This window comes from Pseudophryne corroboree, chromosome 2, assembly GCF_028390025.1.
Source record: "Pseudophryne corroboree isolate aPseCor3 chromosome 2, aPseCor3.hap2, whole genome shotgun sequence".
Taxonomy (NCBI): domain Eukaryota; kingdom Metazoa; phylum Chordata; class Amphibia; order Anura; family Myobatrachidae; genus Pseudophryne; species Pseudophryne corroboree.
In genome coordinates, this window is record NC_086445.1 from 454,163,453 (window position 1) to 454,176,678 (window position 13,226).

At 46.1% G+C, this 13,226-nt stretch overlaps 1 protein-coding gene across 8 annotated transcripts in view; it reads left to right on the top strand.

The window, feature by feature from the left end:
* LOC135027842 (uncharacterized) overlaps nt 1-13,226 on the top strand; it is a 1,366,020-nt gene that overhangs the window by 128,458 nt on the left and 1,224,336 nt on the right. For all 8 annotated transcript variants that reach the window (XR_010224289.1, XM_063953746.1, XM_063953745.1 and 5 more), the window contains exon 6: nt 1,915-2,133. Coding sequence is in view for 7 of the 8 variants with exons in the window: in XM_063953746.1 (XP_063809816.1) it covers nt 1,915-2,133 (219 nt within the window). In the remaining variant the exon portion in view is untranslated. The remainder of the gene's footprint in view (nt 1-1,914; nt 2,134-13,226) is intronic.

The window sequence follows — 13,226 nt, forward strand, 5'->3', positions numbered from 1 at the left end:
CAATAATAAAGGCTAGGAAGGAGGTGACGATAAAACATTATCACCGTATCTGGCGAAAGTATGTGTCTTGGTGTGAGACCAAGAATGCACCTACGGAAGATTTTCATCTGGGTCGTCTTTTCCACTTCCTACAGACAGGAGTGGATATGGGCCTGAAATTAGGCTCTGTTAAGGTACAGATTTCGGGCCTCTCGATTTTCTTTCAAAAGGAATTGGCTTCTCTTCCAGAAGTCCAGACGTTTGTAAAGGGAGTGCTGCACATCCAGCCCCCTTTTGTGCCTCCAGTGGCACCATGGGACCTGAACGTGGTGTTGCAGTTCCTAAAATCACACTGGTTTGAACCGCTTAACAAGGTTGAGTTGAAATTTCTTACCTGGAAGGTGGTCATGTTGTTGGCCTTAGCATCAGCAAGGCGAGTGTCAGAGTTGGCGGCTTTGTCACACAAGAGCCCCTACTTGATTTTTCATGTGGATCGAGCTGAATTGAGGACACGTCCGCAATTTTTGCCTAAAGTGGTTTCTTCGTTCCATATGAATCAACCTATTGTGGTGCCTGTGGCTACAAGTGACCTGGAGGATTCCAGATCCCTGGACGTAGTCAGGGCCTTAAAAATGTATGTAGCCAGGACGGCTAGAGTTAGGAAAACAGAGGCTCTGTTTATTCTGTATGCGGCCAATAAGATTGGCGCTCCTGCTTCGAAGCAGACTATTGCTCGCTGGATCTGTAATACGATTCAGCAGGCTCACTCTACGGCTGGATTGCCGGTACCAAATTCGGTTAAGGCCCATTCCACTAGGAAGGTGGGCTCTTCTTGGGCGGCTGCCCGAGGCGTCTCGGCTTTACAACTTTGCCGAGCGGCGACTTGGTCGGGGTCAAACACTTTTGCTAAATTCTACAAGTTTGATACCCTGGCTGATGAGGACCTAGCGTTTGCTCAGTCGGTACTGCAGAGTCATACGCACTCTCCCGCCCGATTGGATGCTTTGGTATAAACCCCATGGTCCTTACGGAGTCCCCAGCATCCTCTAGGACGTAAGAGAAAATAAGATTTTAAACCTACCGGTAAATCTATTTCTCCTAGTCCGTAGAGAATGCTGTGCGCCCGTCCCAGTGCGGAAACTCTGTAAGACTTGTATATAGTTGTTGCTTACATAAGGGTTATGTTACAGTTGACATCGGTCTTGGACCGTTACTGTTGTTTTGTTCATACTGTTAACTGGTTATGTATGTTCCGGGTTACATGGTATGATTGGTGTGGGCTGGTATGAATCTTGCCCTTGGATTGCTAAATCCTGCCTTGTATTGTCCATCTCCTCTGGGCACAGTTCTCTAACTGAGGTCTGGAGGAGGGGCATAGAGGGAGGAGCCAGTGCACACCCATAGTCAAAGTTCTTTTTAGGTGCCCTATCTCCTGCGGAGCCGTCTATACCCCATGGTCCTTACGGAGTCCCCAGCATCCTCTACGGACTAGGAGAAATAGATTTACCGGTAGGTTTAAAATCTTATTTTTGCTCCACTGACTTACACTTCAACAGCCTTTATGTTTATAGCTGTATACTGAGCACATTTGGAGCATTTAACCTCTTAAGTTGCTATTAAATAAACTTTGCAGCAATATTCAGGTTCCCCATTTTACTCTTGCACTTAGCTTGCCAAGTAGCTAATGTTGCCCTGGAGTAGCTAATGTTGCCCTGGCCCCGCACAGTATACAGACTGCAGCCTAGAATAATCATTTTATATTTTACTAAAAATTTGAATTGAAGGTAGTGTTTATAAAATGCCCAAGTGTTATTCATTCTGTCATTTTTTTCGATCTTACTTGCACTCTTCCAAAGATAACTTACAGTGCCACTTGCTATGGAATGTTCTGTATAAACTAACATTTATTATTTATGCTTTTTTTTCTTTCTACAGGTTGTACTTAAGCATGATGCTCTTCCTGAGATCAAGGCAATGGGAGTAACGGCAGGGATTTACCATGAAAAGGAGATGTGGGAAACACATATTGACAACCTAGAATCTATTGACATGCAGTTACATTCTGCCGAAGCCAGAGAAATCGTCTACCTTCTGCAGCAGGCAAAAAGCATGTATGGAAATTCTATTGCAGATGTGACCCAGGAAGTGCAGAAGGTGAGTCCAAATAAGTTCTAGTAATATAAGCAACAGCCTTTATTCTGTAAGCAGCATACACATTTCATCTGCAGTGACAAATAAAAATGCACTATTACCCAAATTGTCCCATTTGTCAGAGGGACTCTTGTGAAGTTGGGAGGTATGCTGAGCGTATTAAAGGCAGGTGCTGTTGCAATTGATGGATGATTTTAGAGGAGGAGAAGGGTGCTGAAGAAATTTCTGTCTTTTGAAGCACTGGACAAGAACTAGTAATTTGGTGATAACTAGAGATAACTTAAAAGACCACTGAAATATTTTTTTATTGAGAAACCCAGTTTAACTTCATATCATAAATTCAAATGCTGTAAATAAGTGACTTTGAAAGTAATAATAATAATAATAATTTTAACTATAATAATAATTTTTATTTAAAGAGCATTCTTTCCCAGTAGGACTCAAAACACTTTACATTTTGCAGAGGGGGAGGCAGTCACCTTGGGCATTTTCTTCTGCTCTTCTACGTAATGGTATCAGTCCCTGCCCCATTGAAGATCAACCCTTGAAGAGAATACAAACAGATACAGATGTGTCCACTTACTTCTAGCTTCCTGACGCATTAAACAGCCATTCTAATCATGCCATGGCGTGATTCAGTAATACCAAGTGTCGTTCCATGCAACTTTTCCCTTAAAATGCATCTTATTTGCAAAACGCAGTTTATGCTGATTAAAATGATATGTAGCATGCCTATTTTCTGTGTGCGACTGTGGCTGTATCTGCATACGAAATGCTACACTACAGTGTAAAGTACCATTTTGTATGCAGATACAGCCGCAGGTACACACAGAATGTAGGCATGCCGCATATCATCTGTTTGTGCATAATATTCACATAGCGATGCGAATAATATTCAATTTCGGAAAAAAAGACCCCCAATGCTAATGTGAGTTGCGCGGGACCTGTCAGCTCCCTCACACCAGGCATCTCCCGCTGCGTGGCATATTGAGACAAGATGTATGAGGTCACATCTGTACCTTACCTTATTTAACAAAAGTAGTACATTTGGTAAGGCTTACAGTTATGTTTGCTCAAGTAAAGTGAAAACTTATAGTTTACAAAATACTGTTAAAAAAATTTATTATTTTTTTATCATAACATTTTTATTGACTGAATAAACGGTTACAGAAAGCTCAGCATTACGCAGACATACAAAAGGCATGAGCAACAAATGTCTGAAGATACGCCGTACAAATCATAGACACAGGATTCAAGTATAATTATTCTGAACGTAGCAAAAGTGTGACATCATATAGATATAAGTAACAAACGGCCAACAAACAGGCTGTAGTAAACTGACATTCATATTAGGGAACTACAAAGCGAAATCCCTATATATTGAGTAAGGAGGAAGTGCTGAGGAGTCAAAAAGAGAAAGAGCTGAGGAAATTAGGTAAAGAAAGATTGGGAGTGGGAATGAAGGCTGGGGTCCTCTACTGAGTCGGGAGAGGAACAAAAACAAGGTATTGGTTATAAGAGAATTAAAATAAATAAATAATAGAAATACAAAAAAAAAAAAAAAAAAGAAATAAAAAAAAGAGATGTGTGAATCAAAACTCTAGCCAAGACCCGAGAGAGAGGTATTGTGAAACCTATACCAAGGAAGTTATGTAGAATGGATTTTGTGTACTGTGTTGTTTTGTAAACTTGTTATATACTCCATCTTTGAGATGAACCATATCCTGTCCAGTAATTCCTGGGAGCTTTCCAGTTTCGAGCAATTTGGTATTTGGCAGCACATAAAATATGTAGAAGCAATTTATTTGACTCTTTGGATAGGCCTTCACCTCGGGCACAGAGAAGGAGATTTGTAGGGGAGGGAGTATTTGTAAGCTGTATGAAATGGGCAAGGAGGGACTAAACCATGGTCCAGTATTGAGAGATCACTGGGCTGGACCACCAAATGTGATAAAACGAGCCTGTCTGCCCTCAATTTCTCCAGCACAAATTAGATGTATTAGCATAGGTCTGATGTAATTTCTCCGGAACTAAGTACCAACGTGTGTAAACCTTGTAAGAGTTTTACAAAATGATTTATATATATTATTTTTTTTTTTCTTAAGCTCTCTTACAAGTGATATTAGGAACCTGATCCTGTACAAGAGTGTGGGTAAACATAAATGTTGATTGAATGTTGTATGTAAGTTACCTGTCCTGTTCTAATTTAAAATGTTAGTTCAAGGGCCAGTAAATGAAAGCAAAAAGATACAAAGTACAAAGCACGTACACAGTGACTAATAAAACGGAAATTTACATTAAGTAAAACATTGTTAAAAATATAGGTGGTCATTCCGAGTTGATCGCTAGCTGCTTTCGTTTGCAGCGCAGAGATTAGGTAAAAAAGCGGCACTTCTGCGCATGTGTATGGGGCGCAGTGCGCACGCGCGACGTACTTTCACAAATGCCGATGCAGTTTCACGCAAGGTCTAGAGACGCTTTTCAGTCGCACTGCTGGCCACAGAGTGATTGACAGGAAGTGGGTGTTTCTGGGAGGTAACTGACCGTTTTTGGGGAGTGTGTGTAAAAACACAGGCGTGTCGGATAAAAACGCAGGAGTGGCTGGGGAAACGTAGGCGTGGCTGGCCGAACGCAGGGCGTGTTTGTGACGTCAAAACAAGAACTAAACAGTCTGAAGTGATCGCAAGCTAGGAGTAGGTCTCGAGCTGCTCAGAAACTGCACAATCTATTTTTGTAGCAGTTCTGCGATCCTTTCGGTCGCACTTCTGCTTAGCTAAGATACACTCCCAGAGGGTGGCGGCCTCTGCGTTTGCACAGCTGCTAAAAGCAGCTAGCGAGCGAACAACTCGGAATGAGGGCCATAATCAAGTAGAAAAGTTTTAACCATATTAAGAATATGAATGAACTGAACACTAAAAAGTACTGCGAATAATATTCATCAGTAACACAAAAAATTACAAAGATGCAAAATCTACGAGGGTGGTTCAATAAATAAGGTAATAAGACCTCTCAATACATACATTTTTTCAACTCGCACATATACTGTACGTATAATTAATAGTATGGCCTTGGTACACATTATTTTCCACATAGTCCCCATACTTTTTTAAGCATTTGTTCCATCGGTACAACAAGGCATTTATCCTGGCATGGAATAAACCAGTGTCAAGCACTTGAAGCCAGGACATAACAGTTTGCTGAACTTCACTGTTGATTGCAAATCGCCTTCCACCCAGGTGCTCCTTTAATGATCCAAAGAGATGGAATGTGTGACCAACACTCCTCAATGTGTGACCATGTTTCCGACAGCCCCGCCATCTTACAACTGATGTTGGGACTTTATGACTGATATGAGGCTCAGCGTAATGGCCATGTGGGGAAGCTGTGGTCTTCCTGCTCTGGCAGGAAATTAGAATGAAATAGACAATATTTCACATGTGAGAGGCCTTGATACCTTACCTTACTTATTGAACCAACCTCATGTATAGATCTTAAGATCTTTGGGTGCTAAAGTTTTTAATTAATAATTCTTATAAGTTCCCGTTTGAGATGTTGTAGATTCCTTTATGTATCTTCTTCATTGAGTTCTGAAAGATCCTTGCAATATCTCTGGCTTTTCAAAACCGTGGCAGAAAATGGAAAGATGCTTTGTGGGGCTGATGCGGAGGTGCATGCTGATTTTAAAATTTTCGCACTGCGTTTGCTCCTTAGTCAAATGTATGCATCAATGGGCAATTCGGAGTCACTCTTATCTAAGTCGCATCTCTTTATTACAGCTGGTTGGGTGTAACTGGGTGGTAACGGCTCATTTGTACCTAGACTAAGTTGAGTAGGGGCGTGTCGTGGGTGTGTAGGTGGAATTGAGAGCTGTTCTAGGTTGTGTGCAGGGCCGGCTCAACCTGCTCAGCAGAGTATGAAAAGCAGGGAGGTGCCGCGTTAGAGAGGTGCTCTCCTATCTCTGCTAACCTGCTGAGCAGTGTACTACGGTACAGACTGGAGCTGGTCGTGTGGCTCCACACCGGTGGCAAGGCACCAGTGAGCTCTGCTCTGGGAGGAGGGGCAGTGTGTGGGCGGAGCGGGAGGTTCAGGCACCAATAGCGTCAGAGGGATGGGACTGTTTGGGAAGGAAGCTGTTTGTCAAGAGGTAGGCTGACCTGTGCATCACAGAGGGGGAGGGGACAAGGCACCTGTACCCGCAATGCTCAGTGATGGTCAATAGGAAACCTCGAAAGCACTAGACTGCGCACCACAGACACTGAAGGGGTGAAGTTGCACCTGGTCTAATCGATCAGGTAAGCAGATCAGATTTATGTGGAAGCTGCATTCAACAGGCAGCAGGGGAATAAGGGGCAGGGGGTGGTTGGACTACACAGTGGCTGGAAGAGAACACAGGGGTGGGGGATGACATTAGCAGGGAAAGAACACAGGGTTGGGGGGTGACACAGTGCATGGAAGTGAACACAGGGGTGGGCAGTGACACAGTGCCTGGAAGATGCCCACCAGTGCCCGTGCCGCTCAGTGATGACCAGATAGAGACCTCGGAGGCGCTAGCTGGTGCACCAGAGACACTGAAGGGGCAAAGCTTATCCAATGGATCAGGTAAGCAGATCATATTTATGGGGAATCTGCATAAAGAAGGCAGCGGGAAATCGAGGTGGGGGGGTGGGGTTTATGACAAAGTGGCTCGGAGAGAACACATGAATGGGGGTGATGATGGGTTGGGTATGTGTGACAGGCAGTCAGGAGACTGCCGGTCACAATACCGATGGCGAAATCCTGGCATTAAAATGGTTGAAGGGGGGGGGGTTTGAGTGCAACGAAGGCCCTTGTGGGCTCGGTAGCGAACTGTGCTCACCGCTGGCTCTATTCCCACTCTATGAGTGTCGTGGACACCCACAAGTGGGTAGAGTTCCTGTTGGTCGGCATGCCGACCATCGGGATAGTGAGAGTCTGGGATGTAGGTGCAGGTATTGTGACTGGCGGTCTCCTAACCGCCGGTCACATAACTACATCCCATGATGACACAGTGGTTGGAAGTAAACACTGGGGTGGTGGGTGACACTATGGTTGGGAGAGATCACAAGGGTGGGGATGACATAGTGGCTAGAAATGAACACAGGAGTGGGGGGTGACACAGTGGCTGGGAGATTACACCGGGGGTTTGACACAGTGGCTAGAAATGAGCACAGGGGTGGGGGGTGACACAGTGGCTGGGAGAGTATACCGTGGGTGTGGCACAGTGGCTGGGAGAAAACACAGGGGTAAGGGGGCGACACAGTGGCTGGGAGAGAACACAGAGGTGGAAAAAGAAATAATGGATAGCATAGAAAGGGAACAATGGCAGAAAGGGGGTAAAGTTAGAGGCAGAAGGAGGTACAGATAGAGGCACAAAGAGAAAAAGGATGCAGGCAGAATGGAGAATAGGTAGAAGCAAAGAATGGGGCACATATAGAAGCGCAGACAGACAGAAGGGGATACAGGTAGAAGCAAATGTGTAATTGGTTGGTTTAGGTAACACGGCAAATGACTTCAAAGTTGTAGGCAGGTTATATAGTGATATCTATTTAAAATTAAGAAGTGTCATAGAGGGAAGTGGGCCTGGATTCAGTGGGCGGAGGAAGGGAGGGTCAGGCGTTTGGCAAATGTACCAACAGGCCAGCACTAATATGGTTAATGGTGGTAAAATTGCATACAGTAGGCTGGGCTATACTGACATTTCAGGGGCAAATAAAAGCTGGAGGGGTGCAAATTTATAGTTTGCAGGAGGGTGCCGAACACCCTAGCACCGGCATACACATAGACCATCTGATTTCAGGTTCATCTATTGCACCAGGTATAGGACCGGTGTGAGTGCAGTGCTGATAATGATTAGTTATTTGAACAAGTGGATGGATTGGGACAGTGCAGATACATAGATGCGCACATCCCTGAATATGGCAATTGTACGCAATTAGCTTGGAGTGAGGGGGGGGGCAGCAATGGTGGGTTACCCCCATTTGAGGCCTCTGCCCCACATTCAAAGCCCCATGTCTGTTCTAAAAAAAATTATCATACGGGAGGCCTCTTTGGGCATGTGTCAGTCCGCCAGTCCTTGGAGACTAAAGTGGCATAAGCAGACCCATACCTAAATTCTCCTACAGGGCACTATTATGCCCTGGTTAAGTACAGCTTTACGAGAGGCACGGTTTTTGTTTTTTGGGTTACGGACTACTCAACATGTCACATCATATGAATAACACTAAATAATAACCTAGAACAGCACATGACAAACTATGGTATAATAATGTTATAGTTAATGATATTGGTGGTCATTCCGAGTTGTTCGCTAGCTGTTTTCGGTTGCTGCGCAGCGATCAGGCAAAAAAATGGCACTTCTGCGCATGCGGCGCAATGCACACGCGTGACGTACTTTCACAACAGCTGAAGTAGTTTCACACAAGGTATAGCAACGCTTTTCAGTCACGCTGCTGGCCGCAGAGTGATTGACATGAAGTGGGCGTTTCTGGGAGGTAACTGACCGTTTTCTGGGCGTGTGTGGAAAAACGCAGGCGTGTCAGATACAAACGCAGGCGTGCCTGGGGAAACGCAGGCGTGGCTGCCCGAACGCAGGGCGTGTTCGTGATGTCAAAACAGGAACTAAATAGTCTTAAGTGATCGGAAGGTAGGAGTAGGTCTGGAGCTGCTCAGAAACTACACAATCTTTTTTTTGTATCTGCGTTGCGATCCTTTCGTTCGCACTTCTGCTAAGATACACTCCCAGAGGGCGGCGGCTTAGCGTTTGCACGGCTGCTAAAAGCAGCTAGCGAGCGAACAACTCGGAATGAGGGCCATTATACAGTAATAATTCATGACAGAGCTGTACATATACTGTGGCTTAATAGTGGGGATGGGCTTGGTAGCAGTCACACGTGTTACACTCAGGATAGCTCTGGATATTTCCTTATGCTATTACTGTATATACAGATGTCAGATTGCTGTCTATTTCTATGGTTTGTAATAACTATTGGTTCATGCTCTTCTTTGTTTCTCTTACGTCCTAGAGGATGCTGGGCACTCCAAAAGGACCATGGGGTATAGACGGGATCCGCAGGAGACATGGGCACACTATAAGACTTTGAATGGGTGTGAACTGGCTCCTCCCTCTATGCCCCTCCTCCAGACCTCAGTTAGATTCTGTGCCCAGAGAGACTGGACACACACTAGGGGAGCTCTCTTGAGTTTCTCTGAAAAGACTTTATGTTAGGTTTTTTATTTTCAGGGAGACCTGCTGGCTACAGGCTCCCTGCTTCGTGGGAGTGAGGGGAGAGAAGCAGACCTACTTCTTCTGTGTTCAAAGGCTCTGCTTCTTAGGCTACTGGACACCATTAGCTCCAGAGGGTTCGATCACTTGGTGCGCCTAGCTGCTTGTTCCCGGAGCCGCGCCGTCAACCCCCTCACAGAAGCCAGAAGATAGAAGCAGGGTGAGTATAAAGAAGATCAGAAGACTTCAGTGATGGCAGAAGACTTCAGTAACGAGGTACCACGCAGTGGTCGCGCTGCGTGCCATGCCCCCACACACACTTCAGATGGCACTTGCAGGATGCAGGGCATGATTACTGGAGTACAACACTGGCCAAATATATATATTATAATGCCTAGGCACTAAATATAGCCCCCGCCAGTATAAATATTTACATTTTGAGCGGGACTACAGCGCGCCGGTGAGGGGGCGTGGCTTAGCCCTCACAGCTTACCAGCGCCATTTTCTCTTCACAGGCTGCAGAGACGCTGGCCCGGACCTCCACTCTCCTGAACAAGTAACAGGGAGCAAAACGGGGGGGGGGGGGGGGCACAGAAATTTGGTGCTATTAACCCTTTTGTAAAAACAGCGCAGACATCTGGGGCAGTGTATATTTGCTATCAATACTGGAATAGGCGCTGGGGTGTGAGCTGGTAAACTCCCTCAGTGTTTTTCTAACAGGCTTCCCTGTGGGTCTGTCCCCTATAGCCAGTGTGTTTGTGCGTGTCGGTACGTGTGTGTCGACATGTCTGAGGCTGAGTGCTCCTCCCTGGAGGAAGTTGCAGTGGGCGCAGATAAGGAGCTGGGAGTGAATCTGCCGGCACCGCCGACTGCTGAATGGGTGGATATGTTGAGTACATTGAATGCAAATGTGGTGTTATTGACTAAAAGACTGGATAAATCTGATTCTCAGACACAAACATGGAGAAAATCCATGGAGGACGCCTTGTCTCAGGTACAGGCCCCCTCACGGTCACAAAAGCGTACATTTACCCATATGGCGGATACGGATACCGACACGGACTCTGATTCCAGTGTCGACTATAGTGAGGCCAGTTTACATCCAAAATTGGTTAAGAGTATTCAGTACATGATTGTGGCAATTAAAGATGTTTTACATATTTCTGAAGTGCCTACTGTTCCAGATAAAAGGGTTTGTTTGTATAAGGGAAAAATGCCTGAGGTGACATTTCCCCCTTCTCATGAGCTGAACGCTCTTTGTGAAAAAGCTTGGGAATCTCCTGACAAAAGGTGGCAGATTCCCAAGAGAATTCTAATGGCATATCCTTTCCCCTCTGACGACAGGGAAAAGTGGGAGTCATCTCCCAATGTGGACAAGGCTCTATCATGACTCTCCAAGAAGGTGGCGCTTCCGTCTCCTGACGCTGCTGCCCTTAAGGACCCTGCGGATCATAAGCAGGAAACGACCTTAAAATCCATTTCTGTCACTACGGGTGCATTGCTCAGGCCTGCGGTGGCGTCGGCATGGGTGAGTAGTGCTATTGGTAAGTGGGCAGATAATTTGGCATCTGACATAGATACCCTGGATAGGGATAACATTCTTTTGACTCTCGGTTATATCAGGGACGCTGCAGCTTACCTAAAAGATGCGGCGAGGGATATTGGCCTCTTGGGATCAAGGAAAAATGCCATGGCAGTCTCGGCCAGGAGAGCGCTGCGGATTCATCAATGGAATGCTGATGCCGACTCTAAGAAAGCTATGGAAGCTCTCCTGTATAAAGGTAGTGTCTTGTTTGGTGACGGCCTCGCTGACCTGGTGTCTACGGCTACAGCGGGTAAGTCATCTTTTCTTCCTTATGTTCCTGCACAACAGAAAAAGACGCCCCATTATCAGATGCAGTCCTTTCGGCCTAATAAATACAAGAAAGGAAGAGGGTCGTCCTTCCTTGCCTCTAAAGGTAGAGGAAGGGTAAAAAGGTCGCCTGCTGTGCCAGGCTCCCAGGACCAGAAGTCCTCCCCGGCTTCTGCCAAGTCCGCTGCATGACGCTGGGGCTCCTCTACGGGAGTCCGTACCGGTGGGGGCGCGTCTCCGACTCTTCAGTTAGGTCTGGTTTCACTTGGCCCTGGATCCTTGGGTGTTAGACATAGTGTCCCAAGGGTACAAACTGGAGTTTCAGGAGGTGCCCCCCCACCGATTTTTCAAATCAGCCTTGCCAATTTCTATCCCAGAAAGGGAAATAGTGAGTGCTGCGATACAAAAGCTGTGTCAACAGCGTGTCATTGTCACGGTACCCCCGTCTCAACGGGGAGAAGGGTTTTATTCGAGCCTCTTTGTCGTCAGACCGATCCTGAACCTAAAATCCCTCAATCTGTATTTGAAAACTTTCAAGTTCAAGATGGAATCTCTTCGAGCAGTGATCTCCAGTCTGGAAGGGGGGGATTTTATGGCGTCGGTCGACATAAAAGATGCCTACTTACATGTCCCAATATATCCTCCACATCAAGCTTTCCTGAGGTTTGCCGTTCAGGATTGTCATTACCAATTTCAGACGTTGCCGTTTGGTCTTTCCACGTCCCCGAGGGTCTTCACCAAAGTAATGGCGGAAATGATGGTACTCCTACGCAAGCAAGGTGTCACAATTATCCCATACTTAGACGATCTCCTGATAAAGGTGAGATCAAAGGAGCAGTTGCTAAGAAACGTGGCACTCTCTCTGACAGTTCTGCAACAACATGGTTGGATTCGAAATTTGCCAAAGTCACAGTTGATTCTGACAACTCTGCTGTCTTTCTTGGGCATGATCCTGGACACGGAACTGCAGAGAGTGTTTCTCCCAACGGAAAAAGCTCTGGAAATCCAGACCATGGTCAAGGAGATTCTGAAACCGGCAAGAGTATCGATTCATCAATGCACTCAGGTGCTGGGGAAGATGGTTGCAGCTTACGAAGCCATTCCGTTTGGCAGGTTTCATGCCCGGGTATTTCAGTGGGACCTGTTGGACAAGTGGTCCGGGTCTCACCTGCATATGCACCGGAAAATAAGCCTATCTTCCAGGACCAGAATATCTCTCCTGTGGTGGCTTCAAAGTTCTCACCTCCTAGAGCAGTGATTTTCAACCTTTTTTAACTCGCGGCACACCGAACAATATTTTAAAATTGCCAAGGCACACCATTCGTTCCCCACAGAAAAAAACAAAAAACACACATTGGCCCTCATAGTAAAAAAAAAAAATCCATACATACATTGGCCTACACAGAAAAAACAATCACATTGCTCCCCACATAAATCCTATTGCTTCCCACATGAATTATTCACATTGTTCCTTCCATAAATCCATAAATCCTTATTCTCCCCACATGAATTCTATTGTTCCCAGGAACTGGAGGATGTGTATGCAGGCGGGTGAGCTGGCTGGGTGGTGAGACGCGGCTGCGTGACCTATGATATCACACCGCCGCGTCTTCAAGGCATACGTCACGGCCGGAGCACGACTGAACCTCTAAGAAGAGCTCGGTCCAACAGTTCACTCTGAGGGTGCAGGAAGCTGCTCTGGCTCCGCGGCACACCTTGCAACTGGTCGCGGCACACTAGTGTGCCACGGCACACTGGTTGAAAAAGCCTGTCCTAGAGGGACGCAGGTTCGGGATCCAGGATTGGGTCCTGGTGACCACGGATGCAAGTCTCCGAGGCTGGAGAGCAGTCACACAAGGAAAAAATTTCCAGGGAAAATGGTCAAGCCAGGAAGCTTGTCTGCACATAAACGTTCTGGAATTAAGAGCCATCTTCAATGGCCTTCTGCAAGCGGAACACTTTCTTCGAGGTCTACCTGTCCTGATTCAGTCGGACTGCGTAACA